This window comes from Crocodylus porosus, unplaced genomic scaffold (genome assembly GCF_001723895.1).
Source record: "Crocodylus porosus isolate Cpor-Errol unplaced genomic scaffold, CroPor_comp1, whole genome shotgun sequence".
In the NCBI taxonomy this organism is placed as follows: domain Eukaryota; kingdom Metazoa; phylum Chordata; order Crocodylia; family Crocodylidae; genus Crocodylus; species Crocodylus porosus.
Window position 1 is genome coordinate 79,713,219 of NW_017728949.1, and position 16,479 is coordinate 79,729,697.

Sequence of the window (16,479 nt, forward strand, 5' to 3'; positions counted from 1 at the left end):
AACTCTAGATATACTGGGTATAACATACCATCCCAACTCCTTTTAAATCTCCTTTGACCACAACGTATCTGGTTTCCAAAATTTCTTCAAAACTTCCCACAAACAACCTTGCTGGAAACCCATGCTGAATCTGCAAGCTAATTGCTGATGGTTCTGTTCTTGGTTACTTTTATTAAAGGATTTAAGGGAGAAAATTCTGAAACTTGTTCAAAATTGTATATAATATTTTACCATTATTTTGTGAACGCTCAAAAGCTGGACTTAACTCTACAAAACTGGCAACAGCATCCTAAGGAAATGATGCACACTACAGAGTAATATAAAAGCAATTAAATTAGCTGAGACAAATGGAAATTGAAAAAAAGACAAGTTTAAAGATTACCGGGACCGTTGGCTGCATGGCAGCTTGGGACATATGGGACATCATCATTCCTGGCATCACTGATTGCATCATTCCAGGCATCTATGGATTAAAATATTACGTCAAGTAGGTTTCAGGTAATAAATACATTGCACCAATCTGAAGCCTCTTTATGATGAAAGGATGCCAACACCTAATGATTAATCTACACAGGAAACATGCCTATTAAGTACCCAGACAGAGTAAACACGTACACAGTTTTTATACATACATGTATATAACATGTATGAAGTTATACAATTCTCCTTAAACTAACATCATAAAGTCAGAAAATAGCTTAAATCTCCTCCAATAAACTTTAATTTAATTGATGTACCACACACTAAGCATATATTTCAAATTCACCTATGAAATATCAGTAAAAGCAGCCATGACACTTGTCATTAACAGCCCTATCCAGATCAAAGGCAAATCAGCAAAAGATAGCAAGGTATATGATCAACTGATGGCACTCTACCCTGTCATGTTGGCACCCTGAAGCAAAACAGGAAAAAAAAAAAAAAAAATCAACTTTATGGAAAGATTTCTCAGAAATTCCAGGGTAAAACAACAAAACAAGGTAAATATCATAAATGCTAATTCAGGCTCTAAAACTGGTTCCTTGTTTCGATGCACCTCTAAACCTGAATGTCTCTGTTTACTCTCACCTACAGGATAAACACGATACCTAAAGTACTTACTTCACAGAAGTATTATGAGAACAAATACTTGTAAAATTTTTCAAGCTAGACAGTGATACTGGAGTTAAATATTCCTGATACAGAAGTTCTTGAACTGTTATAAAAAGTCTAGAAAAAACAAACAATATTAGCTAGTTTGAAATGCTTCCTTTAAAATAAGGAGGAAGCATTTCAAACTAGCTAATACTGTTTGTTTTTTCAACAGGGACAAACCAGCACTCATTACATGACAGTTAAAGTTCAGATTTCTTTAGGGCTACAATATGTGCTCTCAGGAGACAAAAACCTGTACGTGATATTTGATCAGTCAACTTTATCTGAGTGTTGATACTCTTAAAAGCCATCATCACAAACCTGATGTACATTTCAGGTTTGTTTTTAAACAGCCTGAAAGTTTCCTTCATGTTTTGCAATTTCCCCACACTTTTCATTGGTTCTGGCTACCAGGAATGGATAAGCCAGACAAGTGGAAAAGAGCACAAATACCAAGTACTATATTCATCTGGTCACTAATTAATCTGTCCCCAAAAAGGTCCTGAAAATTCAACCCCCTTTATCTTTCAATTATCCCCTTTTACCTTTATAGTCCTTGGCAGGCTGGCCAAGTGACCCCCATCCCCCTTTATCTTCAGGGAGCATCAGGTAACCACTCTCCTCCCATCTTGTATCTTGTGCGGAGAGAGGGATATTTGGAAGGGCTACTGCTCCACCCTCAATCCATAAGGCTTCCTTGGGAGGGTGAGGAAGAAAGGAAAGTTTGGAAGGCGGCCCCTCCTATTCCTTGCCATCCTGTAGAAGCAGGAGAAGAAAGTGCTCTTGCCCCACTGCTACTTTCAACTAAGTCGGATCTGAGAATGTGAAATTCCCTGTAAGCCCTTGCAGAGGTACCTAAAAAAGCCTTTGGATTCTTCACTATTGTGGAGCCTTTATGCATCTAGAGTAAATCTAGCTTCCTGGAATAATATCACAGAGTTGTACTCAGGTCTAGAGCCTCTGTGGATTGAAGACAGGGGAAACAATTACTCTCATTCTCATGAGACTTTCTTATAAAGTAAGTAGGGCAAGCACCCTACCAGTTGATCATTCTAAGACAAAATGAATGGACCACTTGTTCCACCAAAACACCCAAGAACAGAGTTATCAAAGAGTGTCTCCACCCAGAAAGCTTCATAAATAAAGCACCTGCTAGAGATAGGGCTCTAGCATCCAAAGAGACAGACTAACTTATTTATCGGGCTATAAACTTAGAGGCAGGATAAAAGCCTACTGGCCATACAATTCATCAGACCTCTACCTCTCTCCCACCCTAAAATTCTTCTATCATACGTATCAGAAACTTCCTGGCTATGTTATTTCATTACAGATTTTGTTCATATATGTTTAGTGAACTGCTCATTATGTGGAAAGAAGAGTTAGAGATAATGACACAAGAAAAATAGAATACAGGCTAAAAATTACTGGAAACCATTTACCGTTAAAAAAAAAAACCAAATACATAACCATTCCCTGTGTACTTAGTAAGATATGGACTTACCATGCCAATGACTTTGCTTGCATCCCATTTATCTTTTTCAAATGTATTAGGTATATGCTATGAACTAAATAATAACATAAGACTGCCGTATTGCATTGTAGAGCTTGAAAAATGTCCCACACATGTGTAAGAGCTATATCCACACATATAAAAAACTAAGCTATCCTTTTCTTGGACCCAGTAAGACGCAAGGGCTTCCCCTCTCCCAAAACCCTAGGAAGTATGGTGATAGAATTTCTTCTATGGCATTGGCCAGGCCCAGATCCTTCTTAGGAATTCAGTGTTAGTATTCAAACTCCTGAAACTCATTCAAACACTTTTACTCCTTCAGACTGATGAAGGAAGCAGTCATTCTTCTTGCTCCTAAGGTTGTCAATTACTTTCAATTTCTGCTTAGGAAGGCTTTGATCACTAATAGCTGCACTAGAACAAGAAAATGAGGAAGAGAATTGCCTGTTTTTAAATTCAGAAAATAATTAGCAATCATAAACAGAAGGAATATTCATGGTTTTAAAAAAGGAAGTTCAGTCTCAGAAATGTTCCTTTGCTCACCAATCTGAGCAGTCATTTTTTTAAGATTTGCATTATACTAGCAGCAGCCAGCGTATTACAAGAGCATAAAATAATCCTCAAGAGACATCTAGGAAAAAACTCCTACAAAGTCAGGAGACCATTAACTTTATATTTCTTCTCTCCATCCTCCTGTTGTTTTCTACCATTGTTTATGAGAGTTGGTTAGCATCATGTTAAAGAAAAATTCTCCAGAAACTGAAGATTCTTATTAGAATTAAGTTCTATATTTATTGCGATTTATAACTATATGCTGTTACGTACACCTTACTTCTCTTGAGTGACTAAAGGAGAATTAACTAAGCTATCAGTGTTATAACTTGTGGATCTGAGTGACAGATTCCAATATAGGGCTATTGTTTTTCTTTTAAAATTTGAAATCATAAAGTAGCTTCATTATTTTTTATAGTAGAAACAGTATCTGTAGGACACACAAATGATACATAAGAAACCCGGGATTATAAGCCTCATGATTTCTAAGGAATGAGAGACTTACCAGTCTAATTATTTCTGATCATTCTGGAGAAAGTCAAATAAGCTGCCTTACCTGCCCCATTGGTGGTCCTCCCATTGGAGGCATCATCTGAGGCATCATACCATGTGGAACTGGTGGCATATTTGGTGGTCTCTGGCCCATGGGGTGCATCCCCATGGGTGGATAGTGAGGCATGCCTGGGTGACCCATCTGAAAGACAAAGTTAATAAATGAAAAATATTGATATTAACACGAATGCAAAAATTAGAGAAATCTCTCAATGGATATACAAACATTGCCTTACAAGCCAGTTTAGTGTTGGTTGAAAGAAGATATGTAGAAAATTCACTACATCAAAGCATTTATGTATTTATGATGTACACAAATGGACTATAACTACCAAAAGTTGTCAAAAAATGTACAAAGTTAACAGACCTAGTTAAAAATTCCAAAACAACGGGGAAAAAAAACATTCCCACAACTTGCAAATTAGCATGCACAAATCCAACAAACCAAAGGATAAAAGTATTTTCACACATGGCTCTGACTGCTCAATGAAAACATTACGCATGTAATGGAACTGATTTGATAGAACAGTGTATTTCTCAAAGCATTTTCTAGAAATAACCATCGGGCTTTTTAAAAAACTATAGGGCTTTTTATGGGCATTAAACTTTTTAGTAGGGGTGGACTGATTGAGATTTTTGGGGCTGATACAGATAGCTGATATTTACAGAGGCATATCGGCTGATACCGATCTGATTTCCAACACAGCTGCCTCCAACTGGGGGCAAGGTAAGGCATTGCCCAGGCAGGGCGGGCTCCCATCACTGTTTGCACCCTGGGAGGACATGTCCCCCAGATCTGCCCAGGGCAGGGCAGGGTGCAACCAGGGCTGCACAGAGCTCTTCTTGGCAGGGGCTGGGCTCAGAGTGGGTGCCAGTGTTGCTGGGAGGATGCTGCATCCATCCCAGATTTCACCACCACTCTACTTGCAGTACCACTGCTGCCAGCCAGCCGGTGCAGCCCCAGCTCTTCCCAGTGCATAGGTGGAGGCAGGGCATTGAGATGGGGCTGTGCTGGGCAGCTGCAGTGCTGGGAGCGGAGCAGCGGTGAAATCTGGGATGAATGCAGCATCCTCCCAGCGCTGCCAGCACCCACTGAGAAGAGCCGGCTGCAGGCTGCTCCACCCAGATCTGGGCACATGCCCCCGGGGTGCCCCCCCCAGCTCCACCCCTTACTTCCCAGGCAGCACCTGCTCTCTCTTTGGGGGGGAGGGAGGTGCATTGATTTGCACCACCTACAGCCCTCCCTCCTCTCCCTCCACCACACCAGACTTACCAGCTGGAAGCAGCACTCCGCACTGCCAGTTGTGCTGCACTGCAGCTGTGCACAGCACACACATTTATTGACTGAATTATCAGCCCCATCTGGCCGATATCCAATGCAGCCAGTTTTCTTTATATATATCAGTGTACTCTACTTTTTAGAGTTTAAACCACTTTCCTCCACAGAACAAACATTAATTCGGAGAATAGCTGTCTTGCCGAGAAGTGCCTGGTCTTTACTTATCTGCTAAAGGGTTTTAAGTTTTAAAAAACAACTGGTACCCAATTTATTAAAATAGTTCTTTCCAATATTTTGGTTATTGGAGATTAAATCCTTATAGTTATAAACAAAAAATACAAGGTGCATCTCTCTACCTCTGCAGATCTCCATTACATTGAAGAGACTTCATAGGATTTGGGCTGGAAGGGACCCCGGAGGATTATCAAGTCCAGCCCCCTGCTCCAGGGGCAGAAAGTCAGCAGTGATCATAGGATCCCAGCAAGATAAGCATCCATATACGTCTTGAAGGCATTCAAAGTGGGTGCTTGAACTGCCTGCCTCCAGCAGCAGTCTATTCCAAAACTTGGAGGCTTGGACAGTGAAGAAGTTCTTTCTTACGGCCAGCCTGAATTAGTCGTGGCGGAATTTGTGACTGTTCGATCTTGTCATCCCTTGGGGCATTCTGGTGAACAGGTGTTCCCCCAGATCCTGATAAATTTATAAGTGGCCACCAGATCAGCCTGGAAAAGTTCAGGTTCAGGGGTGAAGACCCCCATGGCTCTCAGAGATAAATTAACTTTTAATTTCATTACAACCTTGTAGATCCAGAATATGAAAAGTTTAAAAATACTAAAACTTGATTTAAAAATTAAATGGCAGCACTTTAAGAACTGCATTTCTATCTCGCTTTCTGGTCTCCATTTTATTTCAGGCTTTTTCACCTGTTTTCATTACATCAGCAACTAGTATTACATAAACTGATATACCAAAGTGAAAACTATTCTGATTTAAAGCATGAATTTCAACTTTCAGATGAACAAGAAAAAATTGTCTAGCTCCAGTGTGTATTGAGAAGAATCACCAAGTTCATTTGAAACACAAGTGGAAAAAAAGCAAAAATAAAGTAATCAGTGAAGTGTCACTTTAACCCAAGAGAACCCTGTGGCAGCACTTGTTTGTAAAGTGAAAGCACCTAAAACTATCAGATCTTGAACTTGTCACTTACAAATAATTTTAAAATAAATGTTTGCTTAGTCTACCACCACCACAGCTGCTTGCCCAACATTAAATACAGCAGGTCCTATAATACCAGTTAAAGGAATTGGGAGTTCCTTATAAGAGCCATTTCCTATGCACCCATTTAATAGGGTTACTGTTCTTTGTCACCAAGTCACATACAGCATAAGAAAAGCCTCAGAGTGAAGGCTGAGCAATATTCTCATTTGAATCATGCAATTGCATCCCTCAACCCTGTAACCAACTTCACTATATGAACTTGGCTACAGGACTTCTTTATATGAGAAAGACTGAGGTAAAAAAGTGGCTTCCCTGGAAAGATCCTCGTTAGCAAGACAGCAAACGGAAGGGGGTTTGACAACAGTCTTAAACTGCTCTCAGAAGTTACTTGGGCCGAACAACCTGCAATACTAAGCCAGGATCCCAGAACCCCATCATGGGTAACAAGCGAGGCATGACTGGGAAGGTTTCAGTTGGCAACAAAGCAGGTGCAAATTGAACAAAAACAGAGAAGATGTCAAGTAGTTTTGAACTCTTGAGCAGTTCTGAGCCTGGCAGTAGGGCAGGAATCACCTGCCTAGGTCCTGACACGGACAGCCAGAGAGAGAGGGATGAGTGCCCCCTGTTAGGGCTGGCACCTGTTCCTGTCCTCTCTGCAGGTGGGAAGGTATGTCCTCACACAGAGAAGCCCTCCCTGGGCAGCAGAGCCGGGCCCCGGGACCAAGCACCAGGCGCCCTCGCAGCAGTCACGTGGGGCCCTTCGAGCGCCCGAGCGGCCCCTCGACGGCGGCCGAGAAGGACCAAGGCAGACGCGCGCAGAACCGTCCCGCCACGGTCCCTCCCCCTCGCCCCGCCCTCCCGCTTAACCCTTCACTCACCATGAGGGAGCGGTCTCCGCCCGGCCTCATCGACGGGTTGAGCAGGCTGCCCCCACTGCAGCGGCCGAGCAGCCTCCCCCGGAGCTGCTGCCGCGAGGGCCCAAAGGGCATGAGGGGCTCGGGCTCCCCGCGGGGCGGGAGCAGCGGGGCCAGCAGGCTGACAGGCTTGCCCGTCGGCCAATCCGGGCGGCCGCCGAGCCGGCCGCTCTTCGGCGATTGGTCCGAGGCGGCGGAGACGGGGCGCACGGCGTCCCCCGGCGTCAGCTGCATGAGGGGAGGCGGCTTCGGCAGCGAGAACGGCAGCGGCTGAGGCGAGGCCGTGGCCGCCGCCGCCGCCGAGTCCCCGCCGGACATCGCGGCCCCGGCCCGACCCGACCCGCGGAGCCTCGGAGTGAGGGAACGAGCGGGCCTAGGCCCCGCGCCAGGAAGCGTGGGCGTGGAGTGGGGGCGCGCGGGCGGGCGACGAGACGATCAGGAAGCGGGCGCCGCCGGCCTGGGCCGCTCACACCACCGGCGGGGGTTTGCACCGGGCTCCGGAGCTCGCACGGGGGGAAGGCGCTGCCGCTGGGGGCGCGCGCGGGGAACGCTGGGAAGTGGTCACGTGGGCGGAGGAGGCGGGGCCGAGGGACGCACCATTCGCGCTTGAGAAGGGGGGTGGAGAAAGCGGCGCTCTGCTAACGGTTTGGCTTAGCCCCCACCCCCGGAAACCCCGCCCCCCCCGGCCTCGCGCGCGGGTTGGTAGGTGCTGAGCACGAGCCGCGCTCTGGCTTTCTTCTCCCCTCCCCACCCGCGAGGTGGTGCTGGCCGTAACGGGCCCTTGCCCTTCTTGTTCCGGGTCAGCGGGGGCGGGCGGTTCTATCCCGCTCCGTGGCTCGCGTTGGTAGGGGCCGGGCAGGGAAGTGGCGACTCCACCCCTTCTCCTCCCTCCCTTCTCCCCCGCTGCGCGCGTTTCGCGCCTTCTGTCCCGGCGCGGCCGCCATGTCGCTGTCGCTGGGCGGGCGCCGGCGGGGCCGGGTCGCGCCGTGGGGGGCGGTGCCGGCGGGGCCCGAAACGCCGTGGGCGGCCGGCGGGGCGGTGACGCGGAGCCTATACCCCGAGCTGCAGCAAGAGGAGGCGGGTGTGGGGACGGATCGGGCCGGGGCGCCGCGCCCGGGCCACAAGCACAACGGGGCGCGGCGCTGGCCGGCGCGGGCCTGCTCCGTGCTCTGTTGCCTCGTGGCCGTCTGCGTTCTAGCGCTGCTGTTGGCCTTCGCCGGCCTCGTGCTGAGGGGTGAGCGCGGCCGCCGGGGAGGGGCGGGGCGGGGTGGGAGGTGCCAGTGGCTCCGGTGCTGAGCGCTGCCTCTCTCCGCAGATTTGCAGGCCGAGCAGGAGAAGAGCGAGGAGGCCGCGGAGACCCGTCTGTTGGGTACGAGCTTTGCCCCGTGCCTCCTTGGAGTTGGGGCTTCTTTGTTGTCCTGCACTGCGGACAGGGTGGGGGCGGGGCTGGTACTGCTCCGGGCAGCCTTTAAAATGGGGGTCATGGGCTTGCCCTTGTTTGGCAGGAGGTGGAGTTGGAGATTCCCATTAGGAGCTTTCTGAATCCTGCTGAATCATAGGTGGATGGGTGAAAGCTAAGTAAAAGGAGTCAGATTACTTTAAATTTTTCTCAGGTAACACTTCAAAGCATGCAGCCAGCAGAGAAAAGCAACCCTTTCATAACCCTTGGAAGAAACCGGGGTTCTTGTAAGAACCTGGTGTTTGTTTTATCACTGTTTTCTTGGTTACCTGCTGACTCGGTCCCTTCTCAGTCTTCCCTCTGTTGAAGGTGGCTGAATTGTGGGTCCGATATTAAACATTGAACTTGGCATTTTGTTGTCCTGACTGGTTTCAGGTTTGGCATTTTCTCAGAATGCTGCAGTTCAGTATCATAACCAGTGTCTGGTTTTGCAGGAATTGAATTTCTGACTTGACTTGGTTGGTGACCAATATCAAATAATGGGTGAATAAGCTTAATATTTATCAGGGGTGTTGGTTATAGCTGTGTTGGTCTATAGCCACTGTGAACTTGTAAAGCTTATTTTCAGAAAGTCTTTACCAAGCCCTACTCAGCCTTTTGCTTGGTGTCCCTGCGTAAAAATGTGCTAGAGCTGAGAAGATAAGTGTATGGCAGTGCAGTGTAAAGATGAGCACAGTTAGCTGTGTTAGTCTGAAGTCAAATGGAAGGCAGGGTAGAATCATGCCTTTTTAGACTAGAAGGGGGAGAGGAAGAGAGAAAAAGCTTGTAATAAGTGTGTGGGAGGGGGCGTAATCATTTAAATCATAAAGTGGGGCTATAGCGAAGCATAGCGTGAGCTGTTGTTATGAAGCTTTCATAGCAGTTGATGAAGTGAGCTACAGCTTATGAAAGTTAGTGCTGTGTAACTCAGATACCACTGATGTAGCTCTCACCTGTATTGTAGTTGAATATCATAGTTTCATAGTTGGTAGGGTTAGAAGGGACCTGAGCAGATCATCAAGTCCGACCCCCTGCCATGGCAGGAAAGAGTCACAAGGTGATTGTCTAGCCTTGTCTTAAAAGACCCCCAAGGTAGGAAGTACCACTTCACTTGGAAGTTGGTTCCAGATCCTAGCTGCCCTGACAGTGAAGTAGCACCTCCTGATGTCTAATCTGAATTTACTCTCTGCCAGCTTGTGACCATTATTTGTAGTCACTTGTGGCAGTGCTTGGGGGAATAGGGACTCCCCCAATTTCTACATCCATTTAAGTATTATTTTCTATCCTCCCTTAATTATACAAATCTAGACCACCACATGAAATAAATATACCCTTCCCACTCCCACTTGTATTTAAATGAAGATCAACAAAAACACTTTTTAATGGAACTGGATTTTATTAAACAATTATTGAAGAACATCAAAATAAATTAAAAAAGCATATTTCTCACATTGCATTCACATCAGTTCAGTTTTACATACAAAGATAAAGATTATAGGGGGGCTCTTCAACTGACAGCATGCGAGTTGCCATGTAGCCCTCAAGGGGTTGGTTTCCCCAGCTGGACACAACTCCCCACCCATCATTCTTTTGCTTTCAGTGTTTGTGCAATTTGAAGACAAAATGCATCTCTTTACCTTATGCCTAGTATATATGACCTCCATGAGTGCTTATGCTCCCTAGCTGAGTTCTTGTTTGTAGTCGTGTTGGTCTAAGGATACAGGCAGGCAAGGTTCCTTGAGCAGATGTGATATTTTTTTCATTAGACCAACTGAGTAGTTGGAAAAAAGTTTTTTCTTAGCAAGATGTTGGGCACAGTCACCCTTCATCAAGAATAGGGGGTCTCCGCTGGTCTGAAACTCCAAGGAATCGGAGAGGCTGAATGAATAATCTACCTGTTATCAATGATGAAGATCTTTCTAGGATTGACCGATTTGTTTAACCCTATGAGTGTGTTAGTACAGGGGTTTTCCAACCTTTTTGCGTCAGTACCCCCGGCGGACAGTTGAGCAGGGGGTGGGGAGTTCCCTGCAGCTAACTGGTGAGTGTGAAAACTCCTGTGTTAATACAACTGGTAATGCTGCTGGCCTTAGAGGTATTAGCTTTCAAAACTAGAACATTTGAAAATACTCTACCCACTCAAGCTGCAGTGGTACAGTGTATTCGCTGACAACTATCACAAGCCATTAGTTTGTATTGTCAAAAATATGTTTATTAGTAAATCCTGAGTCATGTGGATTATGATCAGTAGCCCGTATGAGCAACTCTACCCAAAGTAATTGGTGCTCTGGGAATACTCGGGAAACATGCTTGCAAAAAGCTGTTTTAAAAAAAAAAAAGTTATCCCAGTGTCAAAAGGGACTATCCTGCAGTGTAGTGCTCTGTCATGGGAACAGTGAATAAGACTAAGTATGTAGGTGGTAACCATACAGCAGGGGTAGCCAGACTCTTTTGGCAGCTGTGCCACAAGTTAAGCCCTTACCCTTTCCTGGGTGTTGTTCTGATCCCTGTACCCGAGAGGTGTACCTGATACCAGATTGGGCTCTGAGGTGCCAGAATGAAGGCAGGGGGACTTGAGTCTTTAACTATGGCCAGGAGCAGGGTGTTGCTGCAAGAGGTGTCACCTCCAACAGTCAGGCTAACCCCTCCCTGGCTCTGCAGCCTTCTCAGTTTTATATGACAAGTACAGCTCCAAAACCCTGATTGTGGTGGCAGTTGCTAGGGATGTTTGACACTTTTTGCAGCATTCCTGTCAAAAGTCATAATGCATTATAAAATCACAAATTACGTCATTTTTTAAACATAATTACTTTTGGTATGTGCCCATTTTCTAAAAGGTATGATGTGTACAAGTATGATGTGTACAGGATGCACATTTTAAAAGTGGAATGAGTTTACAGATGAAATTGTATTTACATGAGAATACAAGTTGGAGAAATAAGCATTCAAGTTTAAAATCTACATAGCGCCTATAACGAGTTTTGACTTAATTACTAAATCAGTTAATATAACATTTGTCTAACTGATCCAGAAATTCAATTTCTGCAAAAAACCAAAAATCTACTTATGATTTCAGGTGATTCCAAATCTTAAAGTGATGACATCTAGGCTCTTCCCTATCAAGTTTCATCCTTGTGACCACAATTCAACGCCCTAGTGAAGCATGACTTTCAGACTTGATTTTAATTTCTTTGCCAGTATTTGTTCACTTGACATACCCAAATATAGGTATTGCTCTGTTGATACAAAACTACCTGGCTCACTTCCATTTGGGTGGTTTGCAGTGGACTGTGGAATTAGAGTCACTTGCTACAGCTTTTATTTCAAAGAATGCTGCTTCTCTACACAGCTAGGGTTCATTAGTGGTCCTCTGTAGCTGATTGGAAAAACAGTGCCCTTTGAAACAAAATTCCAGCATACAACTGGAGCACCTCAGTGGTTGTGCACAGCTGGACCCTTATCCTACAAAGTATCTGGGTTCTACTGTGCATGTTCGTAGTTTAAAAATAGGGGTGCACTGATAGATTTTTGGGGCCAGTACCGATAGCAGATTTTTAAGGAGGCTTATTGGCCGATACTGATCTGATTTCCAATACCCCCTCTACTCGCCCCCTGCATGAGCTGTTTGCGGTTCTGTCCTGCCCTGCCCCACTCCCTCCCTCACCTCCGCCTTGATCTGTCCCCTGCCCACATCCCTTCCCTCTCCGTTCCCCTTCTACCACAACAGACTTACCAACTGTGCACAGCTCTCCAAGCTGTCAGGCTGTGATCCTCACTGCCTACATGCTGTGCTGTGGCTGTGTGCATGCATGGGGCATTTATTGGCCACATCAGGCCAATTTCTGATGCAGTCAATTTTCTTTATTCACCTCTAAAAATAATATCAACACAGAACTAGATATACCATTCTCTTTCAGGAATGTGGAACCATTATGTTATATTGTGAAGCGGAGTTCTTTGAATATCTGTTGTAATTTAGTGTTCTCATACTTATTTACATAAACTTCTCTTTTTATCCCTTGTTAAGGATTTTGGGGTCTGCTTGTTCTAGCCTTGACAGCAGGGCTCTCATGCTGCAGCTTTTCTTGGACAGTGACTTATTTTGATTCCTTTGAACCTGGAATGTTTCCCCCAACTCCACTTTCACCTGCACGGTTCAAGTAAGTTCTTACTAAACCATTACTGCAATGCCAGGATTAGGATTGGGTGGGCATTCTAGTTAACTGCAAGATGATCAGGAATGCTGCAAGCTTCATGCTCATGTGGTCGTAGGGTTTAATTAATATGGAGAAAATGCGAAACTGCATACAGAACTTTGCTATGTACATGTAGTCTGGTACTGGGTAAGTAGTTCACTTTCTGTGTTCATTCAGTCTTACTAGCTCTGTTGTTGAGGTTGCTCATTTTGGAGATGTCTGTAATGATAATAAATACTGAGGCTGAAAAATGGTCTGAGAGGGGAAATTCCTTCAAGTTTAATTTGAGTTGAATTCAAGTAATTGCTTTGGAAAGGAAAAACTCCATCGGATTTGTTGTTGGAAGAGCATTTTACAAACAGAGAGGAAATAGTAGGTATAAGGGATGCATCGATAAAGATTCTTTGGGCCAATACTGATGGCCAATTATCAACCAGCCATATCGGCCAATACCAGTCCGATTACCCATATGCAGCCCAGCAGCATGGAAAGCAGCATCCATCTGGTAAAACTGTTGGGAAGGGATGGGGTGGGAGCAGATTGCGGTCCCTGCGGTGAGGGAGGGAGTTGGGCAGGCATACAGCTGGGGTGGGATGGGGGGTGCAGGACATAGCCGTAGGCTCATCTGAGGGGGCAGCTCCTGCCGCTGCACACCCTGGATCTGTGCGTGGAGTGAGGGCGGGCTACCCGCTGCGTTCTCGGAGCTAGGTCGCGCCAGCCTCTTCCCAACAGCTGTGCTTGGGTCAGGTGGGGCAGGCAGCAGCGGTGCTTGAAGGGGGGCCTACAGAGGGCTATGGTGAATTTTTGGGGTGGCTCTAGTCCCCTCTACCCCTATAGTCCACCTCCAAGTGCCACTGCCTGCCTCACCCTGCCCAGTCCAAGCACAGCTGCCGGGATGAGGCTGGAGCAGCCCCGGCCCCAAGCCTGCAGTGGGCAGTCTGCCCTTGCGCCTTGCAGAGATCTGGGGGAAGGGGGGCACATGGGCCTTATGCCTCCCCCGGGGATTCCCAGTGATGGGAGCTGCCTTTTGGATGAGTCGTTGGCTCTGTCGTGTGCCCTGCCCCACCCTGGCTGGGCAGCGCCTGCCCCAGCCCCACTCCCTCACCATGGAGGCCTTGATCTGCCCCCACTCCACCCCACCACACCCCTTTCCCCAACAGACTTACCAGCTGGACACAGTTTTCCAAGCTGCCAAGCTTCATTTCTGGCTGTGTGCATTCCTGCTGTAGCTGCAGTCATGCACATGGCATTTATTAGTAACATTATCAGGTGCCTCGGCCAGAAAAAGACTATTGCTGTTGATGTCAATTTTCCTTTTATTGGTGCCGATACTATATGAACTGAAGTATCAGTGCACCTCTAGTAAGTATGTTGTAAAGCTGTATTATTCTCCTATTACATTACCCTAATAATGGGGAGATAAACATTTAAAAGCTAAGCCAAAAAAAAAGCCAGTTCAGCTTGTGCTGCTGGGTGACTAAGTGAACCTTGCTAGATAGACATAGTCATCTGTCAGAACTACTTCAGGCTGTAATCATTTCTGTTTCCTTCTCTATTGGTTAGCCATTTTAAATTGAATATAGTAGCTGTAATGCCAAACAATTATAACATTTTTTTTCTTTTCAGTAAATTTGCCCTACATATTATGCTTAACATTTTTCTTTTTGACGTTAAGTATTCACAAGGATTTTGTCTTTCTCAGTCTTTTGTAATAGAAAAAATTGCTGTGCTATTTTTCTGTAGTAAAAGAACAAGAGAAAACGAGCAGCTGCTTTATTCCAAGGGGTGCCCCAAGCCCTAAAAAGGCTGAGAACCATTGCCTTAGACTCAAGTCTCTTAAGTTGCCTCCCTGCCCTACCTTCTGGCTTTGGTAATCATAGGCAATATATTGGGATATGTTTTCATAATTCAAAGATGGCACATAAATCTGTATTATTGGGATGCTAGGTAGGAGTTTAATTTTTTCTAATAACCAGATATCCTTAAGTCAGACACCCTGGTCATAAAATGCTTGTTATGGTTTCTAAAATACTAACCAGCCTGTAAAACAATACATCAGGAAAATATTTTATAGATTGGTGTTAGATTGAAAGTACCCTTGCTTTTCCACTTTTTAAAAAACATTTATTTAATTGTGTTTGTATGAAATAATAGGTGTAATATTCTGTTTTGGTGGGGGCAGAAGTTATATCTGCCTTTTAAATGTAGATTGGGATAAGGAATATTTTAACTGCTTGCTTGCATATTTATTAAGTAAGTAATTTTAATGTAGTAAAAGTATTACTAACGGAGTGTGGTTTAAGGTTTTTAGATTATACTCAGGAGTATATTTACAGTTAATTTATATAAGCATCATAGCTAATTTCAGGATAGCATGGGGTACTTTACATCCTCTTAGATAGTTACTGTTTAATGTGTTGTTTGGAGATGGCAGAAAAAGCTATGCACTTGGTAATCTGGCCAGCAGGGTGAGTGCTTGCACGCAAAATAGCTTTCCTACCTCAACCGTATGAAGTATGCATTCTGTGGAGCTGTCGGGTATGTTCACTTGGCATTCAGTAATCAAATTCAGAATGGGTAGTTGGAAACCCCACCTCCTATTTTTTAAACCTAATTTAGAGTTTCTTGATTCTGTTGCAATTTGTGATAAATAAATAAATAAAATTTATTTATTTGGGATACAAAAGATATACCAGAAGATACTATAGATATATCTGTAGATATCTGTCTCTATAGATATATCTGTAGATATCTGTCTCTATAATATTTTGTATCTTCTGACAATATGTTATCAGCTATTGCTAGATCAGCTTAACTGTTAAAATAGTAGGTTCTGAAGTTCCGACTTTTTAAGTTTTCTCTGTATGCTATAAAGAAATGGATGAAAGCATGTATTATGCTTGTTGCAAAATATTTTTTGGTATCAGTGAAGAATTACTTAAGATTCATAGATTCATAGACGGTAAAGCTGAGAGACCTTAGAAGATCACTGGGTCCAGCCACCTGCACCAAGCAGGACATGATATGACACTTCATTTTACATTTTTTAAATGTTACATTTTACATTTTAGATTAGATTTGAGAACAAACTAGCGCTAACTCTTTCTTACGAAACAAAACCAAACAAAAAAACCCAACTTGTTTAATAGTCCGTCTTTGAACATTTGAAATAGTATGAAAAACTGTATTGGAGCTATGCCATAATTAGAGGGCAGGGCTCATTCTCTAACTCCAGTCTTATTTCTGGGGAGAGAGAATCCTCATCTTTTCCCTGTACTGTGTTGTTTTTTTTTAACCTGGAATTTCATTGTGTGTGTATTTTGATTTTCATAGTTTCATAGTTGGTAGGGTCGGAAGGGACCTGAGCAGATCATTAAGTTCAACCCCCTGCCATGGCAGGAAAGTACTGGGGTCAAATGACCCCAGCAAGGTGTTCATCCAGCCTCCTCTTAAAGACCCCCCAGGGTAGGAGCCGGCACCACTTCTCTTGGAAGTTGGTCCCAGATCCTAGCCACCCTGACAGTGAAGTAGCACCTCCTGATATGTAGCCTAAATCTACCCTCTGCCAGCTTGTTATTTCTTGTCACTTCTGGTAGTGGTCAGGGGAACAGGGACTCCCCCAATGCCTGGTGGTCCCCCCTCACTAGTTTGAAAACGGCCACTAGATCCCACCTCAGCCTTCTCTC

The 16,479-nt window shown here is 44.9% G+C and overlaps 2 protein-coding genes across 7 annotated transcripts in view; one reads left to right on the forward strand and one right to left on the reverse strand.

Annotated features, from left to right (window-relative positions):
* Positions 1 to 7,636, reverse strand: part of PRPF40A (pre-mRNA processing factor 40 homolog A) — a 44,512-nt gene extending 36,876 nt beyond the window's left edge. For 4 of the 5 annotated variants that reach the window (XM_019553994.1, XM_019553991.1, XM_019553992.1 and 1 more), the window contains exons 1-3: positions 7,124 to 7,635; positions 3,753 to 3,890; positions 383 to 463 (exon numbers count right to left, since the gene is read on the reverse strand). In XM_019553994.1, the coding sequence (XP_019409539.1) occupies positions 383 to 463; positions 3,753 to 3,890; positions 7,124 to 7,477 (573 nt within the window). In that variant the 5' untranslated portion in view covers positions 7,478 to 7,635. Of the gene's footprint in view, positions 1 to 382; positions 464 to 3,752; positions 3,891 to 7,123 lie in introns of all 5 variants that reach the window. The other variant, XM_019553990.1, reaches the window with a different exon arrangement.
* Positions 7,637 to 7,997: 361 nt separating this feature from the next.
* ARL6IP6 (ADP ribosylation factor like GTPase 6 interacting protein 6) overlaps positions 7,998 to 16,479 on the forward strand; it is a 19,935-nt gene continuing 11,453 nt past the window's right edge. The window contains exons 1-4 of one of the 2 annotated variants that reach the window (XM_019553996.1): positions 7,998 to 8,393; positions 8,475 to 8,528; positions 12,625 to 12,757; positions 15,219 to 15,261. In XM_019553996.1, the coding sequence (XP_019409541.1) occupies positions 8,102 to 8,393; positions 8,475 to 8,528; positions 12,625 to 12,757; positions 15,219 to 15,261 (522 nt within the window). In that variant the 5' untranslated portion in view covers positions 7,998 to 8,101. The remainder of the gene's footprint in view (positions 8,394 to 8,474; positions 8,529 to 12,624; positions 12,758 to 15,218; positions 15,262 to 16,479) is intronic. The other variant, XM_019553995.1, reaches the window with a different exon arrangement.